This window comes from Rhinatrema bivittatum, chromosome 1 (genome assembly GCF_901001135.1).
Source record: "Rhinatrema bivittatum chromosome 1, aRhiBiv1.1, whole genome shotgun sequence".
Classification (NCBI taxonomy): Eukaryota; Metazoa; Chordata; class Amphibia; order Gymnophiona; family Rhinatrematidae; genus Rhinatrema; species Rhinatrema bivittatum.
The window spans coordinates 582,805,710-582,831,857 of record NC_042615.1 but is presented as its reverse complement, the minus strand read 5'-3'; the positions used below and the strand labels follow the sequence as shown (position 1 = coordinate 582,831,857).

Below are 26,148 nucleotides of genomic sequence, written 5' to 3'. Positions count from 1 at the left end.
TTCCCAGCATCCTCCTCAGTAAAGAGCAAAGTGCAGAATTAATTCAGTTTTTCTGCTATTCCCTTGTCCTCCCTGGGCACCTCTTCTCCCTCAGTCATCTAGTGGTCCAGCTGTCTGCCTCACAGCTTTTTGCTTTGAATGTGCTTGGAAAAGATTTATTAGATTTTGCTTCTTCTCAAACTCTTGGTCTGCCTTACTACTCTTTTACATCTAACTTGCTAGTGCATATGTTCTTGCTTGCTTTCTTTATTTGGAACTGCTTTCTATTTTTTTGAAAGATACCATATTTTTTTTAAAGATCCAGTTTAAAATGTGAGCTTTGTGCCATATGGAGATATTTCATCTATTAGAATGATGATCTGGCTAAACTATTGTGGAGATCGTGTGTGAGAACATTCCCCTGAGACAGGCAACATTTTTGCCAAAACATTGGGATTCTTGTCAGCTTTAGTGGCATTCTTTTTGCACCTTGGATCACCATCATGGAATGCTAATTTATCTTGTCTTGGGAACTTTGCATTGTTTTAATCCTTTTGAAGTCTTTGACATCATAGGAATTGGGTCAGTGTATCCTTACTGTTTTCCATATTTTCAAATTGAAATAATTTTTTTAATGGCATTTTTGTCAGATGTGTTCTGCATATTTTTACAACCTAACCTAACCCCTAGATTCATCAAAATGCGATAACCCCTCGTGCTAAGAAAAAGGGACATGATTATGGAAATTTTAGAATTACTGCACCATGCAATAATATACTGCTTTGTATCGGTATGGTAAACTTTTTGTGCCCTGTGATAATTCATATCTTGCAGAGAGAGAGAGAGAGACTATCTATAAGGCCCTCATAGTAGTCAAGTATTTATATCTCTATAGAAGGGGCATCTAATAGCTCAAGGTGAGGTGCTGGTGGTGGATTAGGGTTTAGGGGCCAGTTTTCCATGCAGAGTGAGACGTATGAACAGCACAGTACACCTCGGTGAAGATTTGACATCATTTGGAGTGAGGAAAGTCTCACAAAGATGACATTTCTACTATGTTCTCTCACCCTAGCTCGATGGACTCTATTACAGGGTACCATCAAGCTAGGCTGAGACAGCATGCGATACTGGCTGCATCATGGCGGTTCAATGCAAATTGGGGGAAGGGGAGCAGTGTGGGTGGGGTTATGTCCCGGCAGCGCTGCGGGCAATAATGTTTTCTATGTTATCGCTGGCAGCACCGGGGGAAATAACTACACCATTTCCCGTAGTGCTATGGGTGTGAAACTGTGCGGCCCGGCCACAACCGCGCGGGTGAAAATGCACTGCTGCAATGTGGCTGGCTGCACAATTTTGCCCCTCCCCTTTTTTTCACGTGGCTCATCATTAGCCCCTGTTCCGGGTAAGCGCACGCTGGCCAATTGCCAGCATACAGAAGTTACTTCTGCTCCAAAGGAGCAGTAAGTATTAAAACAAAAAAAATTTAACTAGCTAGGTAGGGGTTGGGGATTGGGGAGGAGAGGGGAAACGGTGGGAAGGGTAGTTAGGTGGATAGGGAAGTTCCCTCACAGTCTGTTCTTTAATTGGCGCGGACTGGGATGGAACTGGGAAAACCTTACTTGCGTCGCCACGCATACTTTTTTTTTTTTAATCCCCTCCTTGCACGCGCAAGAGGCCACTCGCTTGCACATGCAGGCATTAAAATACAGCACTCATGTGAACGTGGGAGTTGTATTTATAACATGCGCACGCTGACACACACATGTTATATAATCAGCACAGCCATGTGTGCACGCTGGGAATTGCACAGGTGGACGCACGCGTGTGCCTTTATAAATCTAGCATATTATATATGAGAGCTCTAGACATCTTTAGCAACTCCACAGTATAGGAACATGCTCTTCCTGCAGCACCTACAAGATAAACAATTATTGGTTAAACATCAAATGGCATTCCTTTCAAAGACATTGATGTTGAAAAGGAATGCTAAAAAGTATCCACAGAATTGAATCAAGGCACAAACATACCCTTGAAAAGACACAAAATTACAAGTGCTCTAGACCTGTATCTGGATGACAGACTTCTACTCTGGATTAGAATGATTGTCAGGGTGAAAATCCTCCTCATTTCTTCTCCTTCTTTAGCATAGCTTTCCATGGACATCCTGGGTTACAGATCCATGCTCCCCAAAAATGCCATAAGCGAAGACTCCTACACATTTCACAAAGCTTGTGAAAATACAACACCTTAAAAATGTGATGTTAATATCTGAAAGTAGTGCTAATTGCAGTGTAGGTAACTGGTCACCTGAAATAGAATGTCGAATAAATTAGACATTGGCACAGCACCTATCACTAAAGGTAAAAGAAGGCTACGCAAAACTCATGATTCTCAGGAAACTAAAACCCCTACTATCACCAGTAAACTTTAGGACAGTGCTCCAGGCACTAATTTTCTCAAGCATGGACTACTGTAATGCACTGTTACTAGGACTTCCGAATACAACATTAAGACCACTTCAAATTCTACAAAACACAGCAGCTAGAATACTAACTGGTAAAAGAAGGAAGGACCACATCACGGAAACTCTAGCACAATTACACTGGTTACCCATAGAACACAGAATACAATACAAAGCCCTGTGTACAATACATAAATTAATACATGATGAAAAAGTAGACTGGCTGAACACAGCATTACGGGTACACGTCCCACATAGAAATCTAAGATCAGCTAACAAAGCACTCCTAACCATTCCCTCAGTAAGAACAGCGAGACTAACCCAAGTAAGAGAAAGGGCTCTATCCTTAGCAGGTCCTACTCTCTGGAACACTATGTCACTAGAGATCAGATTACAAAGAGACCTCAAAACCTTTAAAAGAGTTTAAAAACCTGGCTTTTTAAACAAGCATTCTACAAAGAGAGCGGAGAATAGAAAGTATGCAGGCACAGGCAGAAGAACACCAAGCACACAGAAATGCTCTCAACACATGCATTACAAAAGGTATTTATGTATCTCACAGTTAACTTAATAGTATTACACAGAACATGAGAATTATACCTGTAAAGAAGTAACTTACATGTATATATGGTCAAATCTAACTCACCCTTCAAACTAGTTTTTAATTAGACATGATCTAACTGAACCCTTTGGCACTTGTTAGAATATACTATCTAAAGACGTTAGATTATTAGATTTTTTCAAGAAACTTTGAACAGTACTGATTCATAAATCATTCAATATATACATGAGTGAGTGACTTTCATACCATCCTGCAGGCTTTTCTGGCAAATCTGCTCTCAAGCCACATTAGGGATCATCTTTAATCATCAGTCACTATTTTACCCATGTGTTTGCGTTTTACTTATTTTACTTTTTTTCTTTTTGAGTACAGTTCGACGTGCACGTTTCGCGTCCTGTGCTGCTTCAGGAACCTGTCTGGCTGTATTAACTTATGCCAAAATGTTCTTCAGTTATCTTTCATTATCTGAAAAAATTAAATGTTTATCACAAACCACTCTACCGGGATTGTACTTGCCTTGCTTGAGTTGCCACTTGCGCTTACTGTCTTGCGAACGTGAACACTACTTCCTCGCGGTCTGGAGAAAAACTCCTGTATGGCGGCGGCTCTAAGGTGCTGCTTTTAAGCGCATGCGTTTCGCCCGCATTCAACTGATTATTCGCTTGCTGATTTCAACTTGATTTACTATGGATTCACTTAGCATTTGCGCATGCTTTACTCAACTCAATGAATTTCATGAATTAGCTGATTATGATTGCCGCACGCGAATCATATGCACTGCATCCATTCAATTTCGCGATTCAGACCGTGTGGGTGGACAGTATTTAGTTGAAAGATCCATCGTTGTTCGTGGATTCTTAATTGTTTGACGCGATCACCTCCGCGCCAATGTGCAGGTATATGTTCCAAGATTGACCATCTTAGATCAATAAAATTGTGTTGATCATCCTCCAGGATGTCCAATAGTGTCTGCAAATGACTCTATTTTGGAACCCATTTCCATATTCCTTGATAAAATCCTACAACCATATGTTTCCGAAGCACCTTCTTATATCAAGGATAGTTCACAAATGCTACTGTTTTTGGAAACGCTTGAAATTCCGGATCACAGTTTATTAGTCACATTGGATATTGAGTCCTTATATACAGTGATCCCACAAGATCTGGCAGTTAAAGCAGTAGCTGAAAGATTGAATAAACGCCCTGCATCTCAACGCATTCCAACTGAATTTATCAGTTCATTGCTTACACTAGCTCTTTCTAATAATTACTTTACATTTGAGGGGCAGTTCTTTCTTCAAATACGCGGGACAGCAATTGGAGCAGCTATGGCCCCAGATATAGCAAACATCTTTGTGGCTTCCTTTGAAGCCCAATATATTCTAAATAATCCTTGGAAAAAATACATGGTTTGCTGGAAGAGGTACATTGACAATGTCCTAATGATATGGCAGGGCACAGAATCGGCTGTACTGGATTTTTTTAAATGGCTAAATGCGATAGATTCATGTTTGAAATTCACGATAAATTATCACTCGCAACAGATAGCCTATCTGGATATCCTTATTATGAAACAGGATTCCCGATTGAGTACCAGCATTTATCGCAAAGCAAATGAACGCGACAATTTGTTGAAATTTGATAGTTTCCATCCTACAGCCCTGAAGAGGAATTTGCCAGCGGGACAATTTATAAGTCTCAGACGCCTATGCACAGACAGACAGGATTTTAAAAATCAAGCCCAGAAGATGGTGGATCGTTTTTTGCAAAGGGGATATTCAGTTCCTGATGTCAAGCGCGCCTACAAACGTGCTCTATATGCAAATAGACTATTTATTTCTCAAAAATACATCAACGGATACATCTGCACGCCAAACGATGGTTTTGAGGCACACCGTGAAATCAGTAGAAATCAGTCAAGCAATCCGCCAACATTGGGGTATTCTTCAACAAATACATCCCGAATTTGCAGCCCCTATTAGATTTGCATACAGTAGGGGTCCCAATATGAAAAATTTTTTATTTAAAAAAGAAAAAAAGTAAAATAAGTAAAACGCAAACACATGGGTAAAATAGTGACTGATGATTAAAGATGATCCCTAATGCGGCTTGAGAGCAGATTTGCCAGAAAAGCCTGCAGGATGGTATGAAAGTCACTCACTCATGTATATATTGATTTATGAATCAGTACTGTTCAAAGTTTCTTGAAAAAATCTAATAATCTAATGTCTTTAGATAGTACTATTACTGAGTTCGTTGGTTTTTCAAATAACGATTGAGTTTATTGAATATTATTCAACTTGTTAGAATGTACCATTGTACACATTCACCTACTGAATTTATGTGCCTATATGTAAACCGTTGTGATGGTATATAACTTAACGACGGTATAGAAAAGATTTAAAATAAATAAATAAGACAAAATGGATTGAACAACATTTTTGTATTTTTTTTTAGTTTTTTCAATATATATTGTTTACTTTTTTCCCAAAACTTTTCATGTTTTGTGTGCTTTTTTCCCTGAGTCCTTAAAGTGAGTTGACGGTCTTCTTATTTCCCTATTGAGTAGGCAGGTCAATCATCTTCTTATTAAAGACCAGCTGTAACTAGAATCAAAAGTCTGGACGTAGGTCCTTAGGACTTTATCAGGAACAACAAAGTCCTACATACTGCAAAGGGTGATGCTAACAGGAAACTTCCTGGAACATCCTCCGTCTCCCTTCATCAAAGCTTTGGTCTAGAAATGTCCAAAACCTGGAATAATGCATTAACAAAATGATAAATAGAGGAAAAAGTCTGTTTTAAAAGTCCTTTTCTTGGTTTCTTTCAAAACGGGAAAGAAGGTAGAAAAGTACACCATGATCCAACTAGACAACCAAACAACCCAGGCACTAGCAAATCTTCTAATTGTACAAGTTTGAGCTAGGCTGGCAGTCTTTTGGCATTGGGTACAGCTAGAATAGCAGCTGATGATCTGGAAAATCTGAAATGGCATCAGCACAGTGTTCTTGGAGCTAGAATTACTAGCTCCATTTTTTTTGTATGTGGTTTAGAGGGGAAAATTGCCAGCAGGATACAGGGCCTAGAGTCCTGTAGGAGCAGGCACATCTCCCTTGCCAGCCTGGTCTCTGCTATGGGGGTCCATCCTGGAAACCCCGTGTAGGGGGTAATTCTCTGGCTTTTCCATAGCAGGGGACCTTTGGGGACTTTCTGCGGACATAAGCAGAAAGGTCTGTGACAACCAGCACATGACTGCTGCACCCAGGTAGCTACTGTATTAGTCTGCGTGGCCTCCTTTGATGTTCATAGAGTCTGGAATGAAATGGAGAACAAGGCAGGCAGCACAGACTCCAGCTGCACCTTGCCACATATGGGCTTCTCTGGCTCCGGGCCATGGTTTATGGCTGCATGCCAGAGACTTCCTTTATGTGGCAAGCTACATTCATGGACTCCAGCATAAAGATTATCTCTTGTGGTTGAAACAGAAGGGATCACCCTGCTCCTCCACCAGATGTCACAGAAGATATCATGCGCTGGTAGGGAACTGCTACGTCAGCAGCTACGTCAGCAGCTTATCCCAGGCCCCTTCTGACAGGGGCCTGGGATAAGCAGAAGTAGCCCTTCCCTCTGTAGTTCCAGGTGGGCTTTTCCCCCTTCTACTCTACTCCTCTGGAGAGGTCCACAAGATATTGGCTTTTTAGCTTCACCCCCCTCCAGCACACACTGCTACCAACTTTTGTCCATAGAAGTCCAAGGGATTTTTCCTTCAAAATTTTCTAAAACTTTAGCAGTGCAATATATAGATAGGGAACACACTGGTGCACACCAAAAACCTCCACAGTGCCTTCAGGCCCCACATTGGGAACCATTTTATGTAACCCCCATCTTTAGGGTACATTAAAAAAAAATATGACCAGGTAGTGACAAATTCCAATCTGTGCACTGATCAGTGAGTTCTGAAAAGTGGTTGAGCAGATGGTGTAGTGGATTGTGCTCAGTTATTTTCCTTATTGGACAGGGAATGAGTTTCCCCTCTGTTGTATGAACAGACATTCCTCATAAGTGGACTGGTTGCTTCTTCAAAGACCTGACCACTGGATTACATATACCTCAGGCAAACTCAGACCCAGTCCATCCTTTGGTTTGTTGGTTACAATAATGCTAAAAAAAAGTATTTAACACTAAATCAGGCTTCCATAGCAAGAATTACAGAAGAGCATCCAACAGCAAAAATAAATATTTGAATAGCAAAACAAATGCCTACAAAATGGGAATCCCTTCTCTGGCAGAAATTTAGCATAGTCTATAAACAAGAAATATATCACTCAGAAGTTAGGATAAAAAATGAGACTTCCATAGCTATGGCTGGTCTCTCTGTTGTTGTCCCCATGAATCCTCCCATGGATTGAAAAAAAACTGATCTTAAGCCTAGGAGTGGAGTTTTGGATTTAATCCCTCAATAGAAAAGTGTGCCAGTACTGGTTTCTGCAGCAGGGAATAAAGCGCACAGCAAGCAGGCAAAAACTGGAAACAAAAGGCAAAGCAGAGAGAGCTATGCGCTGGTGCAGCTCACTGCTGACGTCAACGCTTAAAGCAGGAGTCTCTGAATTTGACTCTCAAGGGCCTCAATCAAGCTAGGTTTTTGGGATTAGAGGCCTTGCATAGAAATTGATCCCATGTATAATCATTGTAGAAATACTAGGTTGTGGCTCTCAGGGACAGAGATTTGCTATAAAAGTTAAAACACACTACATACACCATCCACTGGTGAAATAAATGCAGCCTCTTGTTTTATAGGGGTACAGGTTAAGTATGAATTAGGTAGAGGTTAACACAGAGTTGTGGGATCAGTATCACACCTGTATTACCTGTTACATGCCCTTATCACTGCTCTATATTTCTTTTCCCAAGCATGTTTAAATTGTGCCATGGTTTTGGTTGCCACTGTTTCTACTGGTAGCCTATTCTAGGCAGATAAAAATTACCATTAGCATGAGCTTATGACCTGCCTACACTGGGAATTCCTCATTCTTGGCGATTAGCTCTTCCCAATCCATATCATGATCAGGGTTCAATGGGTTAGCTGCCTCTGTTATTGTTTGATGTCATGTGGCTGAACACCATGGGGTAGATTTTAAAAAAGTATGACCGCGCAAACAAGAGTACGCTGGATTTTAATAGATACGTGCATAGCCGTGCGTATCCTTTAAAATCCGGGGTTGGCACGCGCAAGTCTGTGCAAAATCGGCAGCCTGCGCATACCGAGCCGCACAGCCTACCTGCCTCCGAAATTGGAGCGGCCTCTGAGGGAACTTTCCTTCCACCACCAACCCCCCTCACACCTTCCCCTCCCTTCCCCACCCCCCCCCCCAGCCCTATCTACCCCCCCCATACCTTTGTTCGAAAAGTTACGCCTGCCGGCTAGCCGACCAGCGCGCAATTCCCCGGCCCGGGAGCAGTTTCGGAGGCCTTGGCCATGCCCCCGGGCCGGAACCATGCCCGCAGCCCCGTCCCGGATGATGCACCGCCACGACACACCCCCGACACGCTCCCCAGGAAAGCTCCGGGGCTTACGCACGCCACTGAGCCTATTCAACATAGGCTCGGTGCGCGCAGGGGGAACTTGGGGCAGGTTTTCGGGGGGGTAACTACAAACCCCCCCACCCTCCTGACCTCCCCCAAGACTTACCAAAACTCTCTGGTGGTCCAGCAGGAGGTCCTGGTTAGATAACCTAAATAATGAACGAGACTCCTCCATGCTAAGTTATTTAGTTTCAGTATTGGGGCGGAGGGTGTCTCCACTAGTGTGGGGAGATGTAGATGCCTGAAGCTGTCTGCATGTTCTTTATTTTTACCTTAAAGCTTACAGGGGTGATAAAAGGACCATGAAAGAGACCATTAAATTGACAGCTTGTCTTGTGCTTCAAAATCTCTTGCTAGACCATGGCGATGGTGCAGAAAGGTGTATAGTAAGCATTGCTGCATACAGAAATGGTAGAAGACTGTGCATGGAGGCTAAACATGAAATATGGAGATATTGCTTCAGCTTGCTTACCCCCCCCTCCCCCGCCACACACACTCACCTAATTTGCCATCAACTATTTCTGTCTAGGATATCATTGGAGATAAGCATCTCCCTGGTCTCTCCACATCCCTCCGCCCCCCCCCCCCCCCCCCAAGAAAAAGTAGGAGATGGCTCAGGGCATGGTGTGGGATGTGGAGGAAATCACATCCATTGTGCTGGCAATAGTGTGAGTAGTGAGGAAGAGGATCTTTTATTTCTGCCCCACACCATGCAAACAGCTGTAAGGGCTACCTGTAGATGGTCCTCTCCTGCCATCAGCAAAACAGGGAAGTTTCACAGCAGGAAAATCCAGGCTTCCTGTAATCCTGACTGACTGCAGACCTTCCTGGGGCCAAATTGGTCCTAGCTAGCCTCTACTCTTCAAAGTTTGAAAAACCCTTTAGTCATGCTACTGGCCACATGCCTTACTGAATGCCATCCAGTTGACAGCCCTAAATATGAAGCAAATAATTCTGGAGTAGGATTAGGTCTATGTGGGTATGAGAATTTATGGTATTCTTTTAAAATTCCAGCTGTAATTCCGGACATTTTGTAGCATTCTTCTATTTTTGTTAATTCTGTCTAGACTAGTAATTTTGTATCTGTGTGTGTGGTGGTGGTGTGTTGTAACTTGTGCTTCTCTCCCTGCACCCCCACATCCTTGTCTCCTTAAAAGATCATAATCCAAACTTGGATTGTCTGAATGTCCCTCAGCAGCAGTCCCCCAGTTCCTCACTGCTACTCCATGCTATGGCAGCTCTTAGCTCCTCACTTCCACCTTCCCCATCACCGTGCTTGGCAACCATGGAGCAGGCAGTGGGCTATCGAATGCTCACAATCATTGCTTCATTGCAGCCCCCACCTCTTCCTCTCCTGGGTATGCTTCCAAAGTAAGGGGGGGAGGAGACATGGCCATATCACTGCAGGGACTGCGAGCATGCGACGGCTCAGAGTCCATGTGTTCTGGCATCAGTGCAGCCACCCATTGTGGATCTGATGAACTGAACAGGTATATTAGCAGCGGTGTCTTTGCGGGGGGGGGGGAGGAAGGTATTGACCAGGAAAGATGGTGCCAGAGTGGCCAGTAACCTGGTGAAGCCTCTTTGCCAGCAGTGTTACCCAGCAAATGATTTCACCAGTATCCATTCAGCAGCTGTGAATATAACCTTTTACACCACTGCAAGCCCCAAATGTAAAATGTGTGCATAGACAATTTCAATGTGTGGTTATGGCATTGTGCAAGCTTCTTCTTTAACCTTATTTCTTTTTCACTCATACAAGCATTCCAAAAGGGTGGATGGTACCAAACAGTAAGTATGTTTTAATGGTTGTTTTTAAGGGAACTGTCTTGTTGCCATGTAGCGCTGTACAGGAATAGCTATTTTTCCTTATTTTCAATTGTTACATAGAACAAAGAATGTGAATGTATGTACATATGACATGGACATAAGCCAGGCATATCATAACTTACTTTGCTGAATTTTCCAAAGTTATTTTCTATTTCTTCTCAACCAATTTTTCAGCCTAAACTTTATAATAGTTTCTTTTTAGTATTTGAGACAAATGCATATTGCATGATTATTACCATATCATTATGTTATTATTTCGTGGATAAATTAGGATCTACTGAGGAGTAGCGAGAGCTAGACAGTTCGATATCACAGAGCGAGCTGGGGCAGGTGAAGTTCATGCTGAACTGAGTTTCAGTTTTCTGTGGTTAACACGATGCCACGCATTGTTCTCACTGCTTTGCTACTCAGGCCTAGGAGCCATAGGAAGTCCTTGACAAAACAAACTCTCCCCATGTAGCAACGAAATGGTTAACAAAACCAAAGAAGACAGGATCTAGATGGTCTCCAAAGTGGTACATAATCACCCTCCAGTTAGTTCCTGTGCTGCTCCACATAAAAGTTTCAAAACATGCAAAGTATCCGGACAACTAAAAGGTTTTACTATCAATAAAGTGGCTGATTATAAAAATCTAAAAAATATTTTCTGCTTTTTGGCACTTCAAAGTGTACATCAAAGCAGATTACATTCAGGTGCTCTTATTTCCCTATCCTCACAGGGCTTACAATCTAATTTTGTAACTGAGGCAATGGAAGGTAAGGTGACTTGCCCAAGGTCACAAGGAGTGACAGCAGCATTTGAACTCTGGTTTCCTTGGGTCATAGCCCACTGCTCTAACCACTAGGCTACTCCTCCAATTGGTAAAAGCTAGTTATTTTGCCTGAGAGCAAATTGTTTGGATACTTTTTACAGGATGCAATAATTTTTGCAAGAACACAACATTTCAAAAACCATGGGGGTTACTGCGATTCTGTCCTTCCCCACCACACAAATGGGGAAATTGTGGGAAATGGGGGCATGCACGGTAGCTTAAAAAATGAAGAAGGACTGACCAAAAGAGGAAAAAGCTTGGTAGCCACTGAAGTTGTTGCAAAAGGTTACAGAGGACTAGCAGTGAATAGAGCGCGGGGTTGTGAGCCTGGCGGCACCTGGTTCATTTCCCCATTCCATTTCTCATGGTGTGACCTACAGTCAGTCACTTAACTCTTCCTATTCTCAAGATTCGATTTGTGGGATCAAGAACATTTTAACCTTGTGAATTATCTCATACAGCACTTTATGCATGGCTGGCACTGTGGAATGTGAACTGCCTCGTGCTTGTCTCAGTATCCTAGGCATTCTGAAAGGCAGTAGCAACTGAAGTGAATCTGCTTTGTGGGTTGCTTACTAACAACCCAAGGGAAGTGATTAAAATCACATGCAGATGGTATGATATATTATGAAACTGCAAAGACATATGTGCTGCTCCCTCTCTTCTGTTATGGAGAGAAGCAAAGCTTCTGTGTTGTCTTATTGGTGTTAGTGGTCCTGAAAGGGCAGCACACATCACTTAGGCTAATTGAAAACATGATTTTTCAAGATTTTGTTTGATTTTAATATATCATCAAATTGAGAGAGATTTATTTCATAGGAAAGACAAACCTCATAAGGGTGTCAGTCTGCTAAGTCGTAAGTGATCTAAGATCCATGTACATCCATGTATATCCATGTATATCCATGTATATCCCTCATAGAATATATAACAAACAACATTAAACTTGACTCTGCAGCAATCATTCTCGGAGATTTCAACCTCCATGCAGACAACAACCCTATCACACCTGCCTGTGAAACACTAATGATCACCCTCCAAGCATTAGGCTTCAAGCAACTCATCACCTCTCCCACACATAAGGCTGGTCACACACTGGACCTCCTCTTTGTCAACAAGCACATCACCTCACACAGCACCCCTACCTCCACTCCCATCCCCTGGTCTGATCATTTCATCATTAACGCCCACCTCCACAACAATGCCCCCTCCTCATCCTCTCTCTCTCGAGATAAAACTCAGGCCACCAGCAAGACTATTGCCTTCCGCAAGCACTGCTCATCGGAAGACATCTCCCGTGCCTTTGAGAAAGCAAACAAATCCCTGGACCTCTCCAACCCGAACACAGCTTTGCAATCTTGGAATAACATCAATGCCAAGATAACGGAGGAAGCCTGCCCCATGATACACAAAAAAATACCCTTAGCCAACACAGACAAAAAACCATGGTACACCAAAGAACTCAAAACGATCAAACAGGACCTTAGAGCCAAAGAACGCACCTGGCGTAAAAACCCCACTCCCACACACAAGTCAGCATATAAACATTCATTACACCACTACCGTCAAGCCACTAACCAAGCCAAAAAAGACTTCTACGCAGCCAAAATCCACAATTATCAATTCGATGCAAATGCCCTTTTCACGTTTGTTGCTAATCTCACTGCCCCCCCATGCCCCTTCTCCCCAGAACAAAACGCCAAAGAGAAATGCACAGAAATTGCTAATTTCTTCAAGAATAAAATTGACAACATTCTCCTTCGCTTCACCACCAAGCCCCCCACCACTTTCCACCTACCTACCAAAACATCCAGAACCAATCTGCAAACGTTCGAACAAACATCTACCCTTGAAATTGAAACCATTCTAAAAAGAATGAAACCTGCTTCCCATTCTGCTGACACCATCCCCTCTAAGACCCTCCTATCTTCTCCCACATCCATATCCAGACTTCTATCTGACTTGATCAACTGCTCTCTTACATATGGCAAGGTCCCAGACCCACTCAAACTTGCAATAGTCAAGCCCCCTCCTAAAAAGCCCACCTTAGACCCCAAAGACCCCTCTAACTACCGGCCTATATCCAACCTCCCTTTTGTATCTAAAATACTTGAAAAGGTTGTCAATACCCAGCTCTCTGACTACCTCGAAAACCACAACATTCTGCACCCCGCACAATTCGGCTTCCGTAAAGGTCGCAATACGGAAAACCTCCTTCTGGCAGTCACCAACACCATACATATAGGCATGGACCAAGGAACCTCATTCTTACTCGCTATACTAGATATCTCTGCTGCTTTCGACACTGTCAACCACCAAATACTCCTATCCCGGCTATCAGAAATCGGCATCTCTGGCACTGTACTATCATGGTTTACCTCATATCTCACCCATAGAGAATACCTGGTCAACATTGACAACTCTGAGTCCCCACGCATACCCCTCCTCCAGGGTGTCCCCCAAGGATCCTCCTTATCCTCCACCCTCTTTAACATATATCTTCTTCCCCTCTGCTATCTACTTTCTAACCTCGGTCTCAATTTCTTCATGTATGCGGATGATGTACAGATCCTCATCCCCATGCAAAAAACCCTACAAGAAACTCTAAACTTCTGGGAATCCTGTCTTGCCTCCATTAACTCTCTCTTAGACAGCCTCCAACTCGCTCTTAACACAGCAAAAACTGAAATCATCCTCATTTCCAACAAACTCGAGGTTACCTCACAGGCCTCTACTAAAACTACCCCCACAACCCTCCCCATCCTGCCATCTATAAGAGACCTAGGTGTTGTATTAGACAAACACCTTAATTTTCATCCACACATCAAATCCCTTCTAAAAACCGGCTTCTATAAACTCCACATCCTCAAAAAGCTCAAACCCCTCCTCCACCTTCAAGACTTTCGCCTTGTATTGCAGTCCACAATCCTATCAAAATTAGACTACTGCAATTCACTTCTCCTAGGCCTGCCCTACGCCACAATTAAACCCCTACAAATCTTGCAGAACTCCATGGCACGAATCATCACAGACACTCGTAAGAGAGAACACATCACACCCATTTTAAAAGAACTGCATTGGCTCCCCATCCCTTTCCGTATAAAATACAAAACCCTTACAATACTCCATAACATGCTTCACAAAAATACCCACGAATGGCTCAAGGAAACACCACGTTTCCGTACATCCAATCGTCCATCCAGAGCCTCCACGGCGGGCACTGTACACATCCCACCCTTCAAAATAGCAGACCACTCCACTACCAGAGAGAGAGCCTTTACCATAGCCGGCCCCTCCCTCTGGAATTCTCTTCCCACGTCTCTCCGCCTTGAACCTTCCTTACCCAACTTCAAAAAAGGCATCAAAACCTGGCTTTTCTTACAAGCATACCCTGACTCCAATCAGACCTAAACCCCCTCCACTGCCACTTCCAATTCCCTTACCCCTTCTAATCCGTTGATGCATCCTAGGGAATTCCTGATTTTGTAAATTTGTTAATTTTTTATTCTCAGTTTTTTTTTAACACAGTTCCTATCAATTTCTCTCTCCCCTAGCACTTCACTACCTTTCTCCTTCCCGCAACTTCTGCGCTTACTGTCACCTGACCCCCATCCTCTCCTTTTTCCTTCACTGCTCCACCTCCCCCCTCCCTGTTATTTGTAATTTCCTCTTCCTCCTTTACAATGTTGATTGTGAACCGGCATGATATGTCCTATGAATGTCGGTATATTTTAAAAGCATTTAAATAAATAAATAAATAAATGTACACTTGCCTGCTCATCATGTGGCCATTGCTGGGGCCAAGCAGCCACTAATCTTAGTTTTACAGCTCAATACAGTAGTCAAGCCAGGGTCCAGAAGCAGATGCAGAAATTCTTCAGTCTGAAGCCAGGAAACAGATCAGATACTTGATTTGTAGAGATTCAGGGTCCAGAAGCCAGGAAACAGTAGACCACATACAATGGCAGGAGTCAGAAACCATCCTAGAAGACTATTGAGCTTTCTAGCCACTGGCTCTTTATATCTTAGTGTTGATTAGTAGGGGTGTGCATTCGTTTTGAACTTATATGTAAAACGCTACTTTTTTTTTTTTTAACTTAAAAAAGTGATGAGGTGAAAACGATCGGATTTCCAACTTATTCAACATAGCTATGTTGAATACGTTGGAAATCGCGATCGTTGATCCTAAATAAATAAATAATTGGACACAAATGGAACTTTTGGCCAGCTTGGGGGGGCCTCCTGACCTCCCCAAGCTGGCCAAAAGTTCCGTTTGTGTCCAACGAGGGGTCCGGGAGCGGAACCGCTGTGGACCACGTGACGGCCGCGTCACTCCGACGTGACGTGGACGTCACGTGCTCCTCGCAAAGGAATAGAGGAATGGCTTCCTGACTCCCCGCTGGACCACCAGGGAATTTTGGTAAGTCTTGGGGGGGGGGGATGAAAGAGGGTGAGGGGTTTAAATTTTTATTTAGGGAACCGGTGCACGTATGGACATAGACTCAACTTATGGAATTCTCCATATGTCCATATTGACCGAAATTGACCCCCCTTTTCGACTTATGGACTTATGAACATAAACCTTTTGTCTGCACATCCCTATTGATTAGGGTTCTGCCCTTCTCTGTTCTGTTCTTTGTTCAGAAGGGGGCATGTCTAATATTCCTCCCCAATGTCTTATATATTCACTGGAGACATCACCTTCTGTTAGGGACGTGGAACCTTGGGCTGTGGTGTGGTTAGTGCAGCCGTATGAGCAAGCCCATATAGCCTACATCGACAGCTGGTAGATTTACCCCAAGTGGGCTTCTCATATACCAACAGTCTCCCCCACAGGTTGAATCCTTGGGTTCTGATGGCCGGCAGGTCTTGGATCCCTGGGGTAATATCATGCAGGCAGCGGACAGCGAGATCCAGTAGACAGGCCAGAGGTTAGGGCAGGCAGCAGATAGGTATAGGTCAGATCCAAGGCAAATGAATAGGTCCAGGAGTTAATCTGGAGGGTCTGAGAACAAGCTGAGGTCAAGCCAAGGGAGACAGGGCAAGACAAGGGCAAGGACAGGGACAACCACAACCACAACAGAGAGGATTAGGACCAGGCAGGGAAGACAGATCAAACAGAACAGAACACAGAACCTGTGAATGACAAGATGAATAAAAGCAATTTAAAGTCTTGCAGCAGCTCCAATTGCCTCATATGCTCCAGATAATATCAGCACATGTACCTGACCTCAACTGCTGGGCCTGTCTGTCCACTGTCCAGCCCTTACATCACTACAAGGGCCTGACCCCAAACGCTGTGCCTGCCCATCCAGCCCTTACATCACTACAAGGGCCTGACCCCAAACGCTGTGCCTGCCCATCCAGCCCTTACGTCACTATAAGGGCCTGACCTCAAATGCTGTGCCTGTCTGTCCAGCCCTCATGTTACTACAAGGGCCTGACCTCAAACGTTGTGCCTGTCTGAGTTTAGTTCTAGTATTTATAATTTGTTTCATGTATTTGTGCATCACTTCTTTACAGAATATTATTTTTCCTGTTTTGCTGCATTTGGAATGTAAGAACATAAAAAGCTGACTTAAGATGTTTGTTTGGAGCTTGCATATTTCATATGCTCAATAGTTTTCATGACCTTCATAATATGGGCCATTTTCCCTAAATCTTTCTTAGGTGCCAACATTAATATTTCTAGTACTATAGAAAACTGGTGGTAGTTGCACTCTAATTCATCCTCTGCGTTCCCATAGTTTACAGAGGCACTGTGTAAAGTACAAAGTCAACATAGGTTGAAATTGTAAATGGTGGCATTCTGCTGCGAAAACAGAGCAGGACGCTGGTAAGTCATTCGGTGGGGAGAGAGCAGCTGGGGACCATGGGTTCTAACACCTTCTTTATCTTTCTGTGGCTTCTCATTTAATTGTCTCTCAAGCCGCCTTTTTATTGGTTCAAATCTTGCCGATCCCAGCAATGGGCCAGATGCACTAAAGGATTTTTCCCATTTCAAGTCTATGAGAAAAAAACTTATTACATCTGGCTAATACATGTTTCCTGAGTATAAACCTTTTCAAATAGTAGTTTTGTTATTGCTTATACCTGATGTATACTTACAGTTCAAAGAAAGCAACATGATCAAGGATGACAAGTAAAATAGTGGGTTTACATTAAGGACATTGAATTTGCTATTAAACAATATGAGCTATGGCATGTAAAGTAAATTAGATATAAAATCAAATCTAAAATTTTGAAAATGGTAAATAATGCAGTATAATCACAGTAATGATGTTATCATTTCTAATTATACAATGTGCCTGCAGCCTTAGCAGAAGGCAGGTTTCCTTTCCAATGATTCTTTTGTGATATAAGTGATTCCAGAGGATTACAAACAGGCAGACATCCCACTTCATACAAGTGGTGTATGGAGGAGCCAGGAGGTGGGTAACTCTTCTGACCTCAGTGATTGCGTGATAAACGAATGGAATCATTACTAAAGGAGGGAATAGTGGAGTATCTTGAATACAGGATCCAAGGCAATATAGTTTTACTAGGTAAAGATCATATCAAACAAATCTGATCAGTTTCTTCGACCAGGTAACCAAATATTGAGATTGGGAATGAGTGGTGGATCTAGTAAATTTAGATTTCAGGAAAGCCTTTGACACTGTCCCATGCAGGAGCCTCCGAAATAAACTGAGCAGCCTAGGGATGTGTCCTAAAATGTTAAAGCAGAAGCTAGATTAGAATCTGGTTGCATGATAGGCAACAGATTCTAGTGATAAATATAGTTTACACCAATGAAAGAGGAGGTTAAAATTGAATGGGAAAATGTATATTATTTGAAGATACATTCTCCCTTTTCACAATATTTGAAAATTCCCCTCCCCTTTTTTCTATATAAATCATCAAAATCTGGTGAAATTTACAATGTTCCACCCATCACGCAGAAATTCTCTCATTAAAGTCTATGGAGAATATTTTGGAAATATATGAATTGTAAAGAATATTCGTGCAATACATGTTACTTTTCTCACATGCTTAGCCTCATCCTTATTCAGAAAGGAACTACCTTTAGAGAGGGAGAGAGAGAAGTCCAGCAACCACACTGCTACAGATCTATAAATATTATGTGGATTATTATGAGATTTTGCCATGTTGTTGCTTGGCTGTCACAGATTGTTGAAACCCACTGTAAGAGAGAAGAAGGACTTACTGCCTTGTGAACAAAGTGGCTGACAGCATTAGCAATCCCTGGGTGAAAGAGCTTGAACTGCGGCTTGCGCCAGAGCCTGTTTGTTACTGGTATGGCCTGTGCTCTGCCAGTCAGCGTTGGCCCTGCCAAACCACAAATGAAAATCTAACTTCCTGCATGCTGTTGCTGAGCCCATCAAGCCAATCTTATTACTGAAACTTTAAAAAAAATTAAAAAATAATAACAATAATAGGACCCCAGCCATTTACTGATTCACTAATGAGAATACCTCAGTAGGTGTGAAGTGCATCTTAAGTAGCAGAACAGCACTGCACGGGAAGCAGGAAAGTCTCTCTACTGTAAAAAGATCTTCTGAGGCTCACTTAAAAGCTAAACAAGGAGATTTCTTTCTTCTTAGCCCCACATTGAACATCCTCGGGGGACATTTCCCATACTGGAAACCTGAAAGTCACTTGCCTGGGGTTTTTTTTTAATTTGTATAATTTGCATGCCTTTTGAATTTGGGAAACCGTTATGTACAAAACGTAGGCTTCCACAGCTATTGGTGGTGGCAAGATGTTACACATGCAGCTCAGGGCAGTAGATTTTTAACTGAATTAGATAATATGATGAGGCTATCCAGCAGGTCGATCCAGTAAGGCCGCGGTAGAAACAGTGCGGTAGTGTCAGGCGCACCCTTCCTCCCCGCACGCACAGTTCTCTTCACTAACTCCCCGATACTCTCCTCTAATCGCATGCAAATGCATGCCGCGGCTTTAAAGCGGTAGGGAAGGGTTATGGCCGCGTAACCCATTTTACTGTATAGGCGCTTAATACAGCGCCTATACAGTAACCAGGGTGCGCTGGTACCTGTCATTTCAAATGACATTTGAAATGACAGGTACCAGGAAGTGTAAAAATCAAAATTTTTAAATACCTGTCGGAGGGCCGCGTGGGTCCAGGCGGCCGGCGGGATCCGGGGGGCCGGTGGGCGCGTGTTAAATCTAGGCCGCGGGCGGGTGGGCGCCTGTTCCGGGCGGCGAGGGGTGGACGCGCGTTAGTTTCAGACGGCCGCGTGGGTCCAGGCGGCCGGCGGCGGCGGGAGCCGGGTGGTCGCGTGTTAAATCTAGGCCGCGGGCGGGTGGGCGCCTGTTCCGGGCGGCGGCAGCGGCGGCGGGGGGACACGCGTTAGTTCGAGACGGCCGGCGGGTGGTCGCGTGTTAAATCTAGGCAGGGTCCGCACAGGCGCGCATTCACTGCCGGTGGGGGCTGCCTCTCCCGGCAGTGAATGAATTCATTCATCCAGGCGGAGGAGCCGGTGGCGAAAGCAGCCGGCTCCTCTGCCTGGATGAATGAATTCATTCACTGCCGGTGGGGGCTGCCTCTCCCGGCAGCCCCCACCGGCAGTGAATGAATGCGCGCCTGTGCGACCCCTGCGATTCGGCTCTCAAGGCGTGACGTCACGGCATGTGACTGCCTTGAGCGCCGAATCGCAGGGGTCGCACAGGCGCGCATTCATTCATCCAGGCGGAGGAGCCGGTGGCGAAAGCAGCCGGCTCCTCCGCCTGGATGAATGAATTCATTCACTGCAGGTGGGGGCTGCCTCTCCCGGCAGCCCCCACCGGCAGTGAATGAATGCGCGCCTGTGCGACCCCTGCGATTCGGCTCTCAAGGCGTGACGTCACGGCATGTGACTGCCTTGAGCGCCGAATCGCAGGGGTCGCACAGGCGCGCATTCATTCATCCAGGCGGAGGAGCCGGTGGCGAAAGCAGCCGGCTCCTCCGCCTGGATGAATGAATTCATTCACTGCAGGTGGGGGCTGCCTCTCCCGGCAGCCCCCACCGGCAGTGAATGAATGCGCGCCTGTGCGACCCCTGCGATTCGGCGCTCAAGGCAGTCACATGCCGTGACGTCACGCCTTGAGAGCCGAATCGCAGGGGTCGCACAGGCGCGCATTCATTCATCCAGGCGGAGGAGCCGGTGGCGAAAGCAGCCGGCTCCTCCGCCTGGATGAATGAATTCATTCACTGCCGGTGGGGGCTGCCTCTCCCGGCAGCCCCCACCGGCAGTGAATGAATGCGCGCCTGTGCGACCCCTGCGATTCGGCGCTCAAGGCAGTCACATGCCGTGACGTCACGCCTTGAGCGCCCAATCGCAGGGGTTGCACAGGCGCGCATTCATTCATTCACTGCCGGTGGGGGCTGCCGGGAGAGGCAGCCCCCACCGGCAGTGAATGCGCGCCTGTGCGGACCCGGCCTAGATTTAACACGCGACCGCCCGCCGGCCGTCTCGAACTAACGCGTGTCCCCCCGCCGCCGCTGCCCGGAACAGGCGCCCACCCGCCCGCGGCCTAGATTTAACACGCGACCACCCGGCTCCCGCCGCCTGGACCCACGCCGGCCGCCTGGACCCACGCGGCCCTCCGACAGGTATTTAAAAATTTTTATTTTTTCTTCTGACAGGTTTTATGTGTCCCACATCATTACATTTTCTCGATCATCTCTGTATCGCTTTTTTTTTAAATTGTGTTTTATTGTTTTTGAGTATCTTAAGCGGTGTCGATGGATTTATTACTAGACTCACAGTCCTAACTCCTACTAGGGGGAGGCGGTAAACTAACACGTTACGGCCGCGGCAAAACAGTGCGTTACTAATGAGAGAACCTGAGCGCGCGTTACGGTATCGGAGGGGAATAGCTAATTCCTTCATTATACAGCTAATTCGTTCATTTACATGCCGGGTGCGGGAAGGGTTACGCGTCTGTTTTAAGAAGCACTACGGATGCGCAAAATTGGAGACTGTATCGCTGGTTTGCCTTACGCGTCCGAATTGTGCGCAGCGAGCTCGTTACAGACGAGAAATCTTCAACTGAACTTTACTGGATCGACCTGCAGGTTAGTAGCTCACCATAGTTTTCAAGGGCCCCTTGGTTCTAGTCCCAAGTATGCTAGCTGGAGGGTGAACCATGTAAGAGGCGGGAAGTGTCTCCTTTTTCTACACTTTGTACCTCACAAGCAGCAATTTGCAATTCAAGGATTACAGTACATAACAATACAGTTCCATAGTATTAACATATATTAAAGTTTTCATGTTTCTTGGTTTAAAAAAAAAGAAAGAACTTTATCATGCAACAAATTCATTTATTCCAACAGGTCCCAAAGATGTGCATTTTGTTTGGGAAAAGAATGGAGAAAGAATGGCTAGCTGTGTAACTGAGCAATCGCATACCCTGGCTGGTGGCAAAGTGCATGTTCTGAGCTGGGTGAAAGATGTTGCAACAGCAGATTCGGAATATCATTGCTCTGTCATCTCCAAATCTGGAAATCAGACCTCCAAAGTCCTTATCATAGTAGAAGGTAAAAATCACGCGATGGCCATGTTTTGTTCGTTATATTTTGTTCAGCTTTAAGTTTTTGGAATGGTATTTAAATGCTTATTTTACAATTGGCATGATTATCCAAGCAGCAGCGTTGGGTTCATGTTCTGAGGCTTTCCTTTGCAGGTGACAGTTACTGGCTGGTTGACAAACACATTTGTACCAAGCTATGGTAGGAACAATGGCCTGCATCCTTTTGCCAAAGAACTGCTGTAACTGGGGAACTCAGAGAATGGAGTGAATATCTGGCAGCTGCAACTGAAGGCCTATTGTATATCTGCTTTAAAGGGGGGGTTAAGATCAGATAGCAACATTAGGAAATATTTTTTTCAGACAGAGGGTGGTTGATGCATGGAGCAGCCTCCCAGTGAAGGTGGTAGAAGCCAAAATGCTCACAGAATTTGAGAGAGTATGGGATAATTAGAGAAGACAAACCCCATGTCTTTCAACCATAAACTATTATAATATTGATCCTACAGACCATCAGAATAGGCACTCCCAATATAAACCTCAATAATCATATGGTTTAAATCAAAAGCCCAATTTTTTTTTTTAGTTTTCGTTTTTAAGAACTTGGAAATAAAATAATTTATCTTAGTTGTGTGTCCAACAGCTCTTCCGTCCCTAACACAGACTGCCTTTTGAAATGTTAATCCGCATCAGGGGGGTCTTTCAAAACTATTCAATAATGATCCACCAGCATTATCATCATTTTAACTGGCATAAATTCTATAAAACAAATGTAATTTCATAGTATAAAACACATGATTTGTATGCAAAAGGTGCTGCTTGCAAAAAAGAAACAGTTCACCATCCTGGAACCATCCTGGTTTTGATGCCTGTTGGCATCAAAACCTATTGGCATCAAACCAAAGCCAGAAGCGGACCCTAGGTGCCGTAGCCATTTTCTATGATAATATGATAACAGTTATAGCAAGCTATTAATAAGTATTAAATTATAGAATACTATTCTACTTCCATGTTTAATCCCTAAGAGAAAATATCTAAAATTGTTCACTGGAGTTTGTGTATCAATTGATCGCCTCCTTTGGGTAATTGCAATACTTTCTCTAAAATGCCCCACTGTAATTCTTCGAAGGATTGTGCTCCAAGCAGTGTCCCATCAGCGGAGCTTGGATCTCTAGAAAGCACTAGGAAGATCCAAGCTCCTCTGGTGGAACACTGCTTGGAGCACAATCCTTCGAAGAATTACAGTGGGACATTTTAGAGCAAGTATTGGAGTCCCCCAAACGGGGCAATCAGATACATTGGATCTTTCATTCTGGGCATACCTCTCTTCCCATCACCAATATGGACGTGCCCCTCTGAACATGAATCTATACCCCCAAATTCACACAAAAGACCATTCTTCAGTCCACATTTTTTCAGTATCTTTTATTTGTGCAAATTAATTCCTATGGTCAGCCACTGAACTACTTTTGTCCACAACCCATTTTTTCAGTGTCTGTAATTTGTTGTATATTTAAAATATTTATATTCCACTTCTTCAAAATTGAATATTTATATAGGCAGATCACATTAAAACACTCATAGTAAAGCTACAATTAAAAGAAAATTAAACAAACAAACATACAAAATATCAGTATATAATCATTCTCTGCATTTAACTATAAGCCTCCTTATATAGGTTTTGACCCCCTGCTTAAATGCCATTTATATGCCATCAGAGAGGCATATAAAGGAATGCTGCAAGTCCCACCTACCAAATCCACCCGGCTAACAACCACCAAAGAACGTTCCTTCTCTACAGCAGGACCAGTCCTCTGGAACAAACTACCGACTGAGCTAAGACTGGAACCATGCCTCCACACCTTCCGAAGGAAACTTAAGACGTGGCTTTTCCTCCAAGCCTTCCCCTAACACAAATTAACTCGTCATACCCAGATCAAGGAACTTAATGTCTATTAATTTCATAACATATTATATGATAATTACCTAGTTAATCTCTATCGCTCTTACTCCTACTTCACTTATTCCTAGCTACACTAGCTCCCAAGTTCAATACCCCTGTTTATTGTAACTTTGATTTTTCGACCTTTCTTATTTATGTTTACTTTGGTTTTATTTTTACTTTTGGTTTTCCCCTGTTCCATGTAAATCGGCCTGATATGAATCCCATTCATGAAGGCCGGTATAGAAATATTTTAATTAAATAAATAAATAAATAAATAAATAAATAAATAAACATCTTTAGATCAACTTCTCTAAGATGACCAGGTAAGCTGTTCCAGATCACAGGCGCTGCAAATAAGAATGCTCTAGAATGCGTTTGGGCTGACATTCCTATATCCAGCGAGAGTTTGTTTAAAAGCCTGGTAGCTTGAGAACATAACGATCTATTGTTTTTAAGGACACAACTATCTTCAGAGTTGTGTATAGTAACTAATAAATGAAACTTAGCCCGCCATTTAATGGGCAACTAGTATAGGATCTGTAAAGCTAGCATTATATGGTCATTGTTTGACATCCCAACAAAATACAGGCTGCAGCATTCTGTACCAGCTGGTAAACCTACCAGGAGTGTTGCACAAAAATCAATATGCCATAATACCAAGGATTGAAAAACTAATCCAAACAAACCTATTGGAAGAATAATTTCAAAGATCTTAACATTCTTAGCTTATAGAAGGCATCTTGTTTAAGAAATATGTTTTTATTATGCATGTTTTTATGTAAACTGTTTTGACTAATTTGAATTTATAAAAGCGGTATATAAATACTTTTAAATAAATAAAACTGACATATGAAATTTCACTGTAAGAGCAGAATCCAACATTATCCCCAGACTATGTACCTCTGATAAGATTGGTAAGAATATACCCTCAAAATAGATTACAGGATCAGCCACCATTAGGGATTTCTTTCCTATCCATAGAAGTATATTAGTTTTTTTCAATGTTTAAGGATAGTCCATTTTTAAACATCCATGAATTAATAAAATTTGCACACTTACTGAATGATTTGTTAGGTCGTTCTCCCAGTTTCTCACTGGAGATGTAAACCTGTACGTCATCTGCATAAATAAAATGGAGACCTAATGGAGCTAGGTATATATTAGAATGAAAGAGCTCTATTTGGTAGGGTTTCTTGGGTATCAATATATAGAATCATATTATTTATGGGTTGATGTAATAAAATGATCAAGGTAGTCAGCCAGGAAGGTGTGGTCTTTGTTGTAAAGCATATGGGGACAGACTTAAGGATTTAAACATGTATACCTTAGAGCAGGGGTGGGCAAGTCCGGTCCTCGAGGGCTGCAAACCAGTCTGGTTTTCAGGATACCCCTAATGAATATGCATGAAATAGATTTGCATACAACTGAGGCAGTGTGTATGCAGGTCTCTCTCATGCATATTCATTAAGGATATCCTGAAAACCCGACTGGTTTGCAGCCCTCGAGGACCGGAATTGCCCACCCCTGCCTTAGAGGAAAGGTGAGATAGAGGTGATATGATAGAGACATTTAAATATCTAAAAGGTTTCCATGAACAGGAGGATAACTCTTTCAACAGAAAGGAGGTTCTAGAACGAGGAGGTCATGTGATGAGGGTGAAAGGGGGTAGACTCGGGAGTAATCTTTGGAAATATTTCTTTACAAAGAAGGTAGTGAATGCATGGAACAGACTCTCAGTGAAGGTGATGGAGATAAAAATTCATGAAAGCATGGGTAGGGATAAACACAGGGGCCCTTGGAGGAAGTAATGAGAATTGTAAAGCTGAATTATTTGGATGGATGGGCAGACTAGATAGGCTATAGAGTTTTGTTTTTTTCTGCCATCACATTTCTGTGCTTTTCTATGATTCAAGCATTGGCTTATTTAGGATGTAGTACCCATTTTTGTGTGCTAAAATTACTTCCCATGTAATAAATGTTTTAGCACATAAAAATGTGCACTAAATAGGAAGTAAAAATAAGTGAGCTAATTTTAACACACTTTGCATGTAAATATATGATAATGACCTGCATGCATATAGAACTACATCAAATGTTGTAAATTGTGCTTCAAATTATTTACCTTTTTATTTCCCTTTTACCACCACCAATTCTTTACTTCACTCCTGGAGGTGCAGTAAAGTATAAATTCCATTTACTTTCCTAGGAAGTAAATGGAAGTTAAAAAAAAAAATAAAAATTCAGCCACCCACAGATCTGGGATCCCTAAGTTAGGACCTCCTGGACATGGGATCTCCAAGTTGGGAACTTCCAAGCCTCAGGACTCCATCATGGACCCCCAGGCCTCAGAGTTCCAAGTCTAGGGCTCTGTGCCCAGGAAGTGCAGGAACTATGGCCCCCTGTACCTGGGAAGTCCAAGAGTCAGGGCATCTGTACGTGGGAA

The 26,148-nt window shown here is 43.4% G+C and overlaps 1 protein-coding gene across 1 annotated transcript in view; it reads left to right on the top strand.

Annotated features, from left to right (window-relative positions):
• The window catches only part of LOC115100224 (semaphorin-4D-like), a 434,534-nt gene that overhangs the window by 376,605 nt on the left and 31,781 nt on the right, over nt 1-26,148 (top strand). Inside the window, exon 18 of the mRNA XM_029618594.1 lies at nt 21,567-21,770. Within this exon, the coding sequence (XP_029474454.1) occupies nt 21,567-21,770 (204 nt within the window). The remainder of the gene's footprint in view (nt 1-21,566; nt 21,771-26,148) is intronic.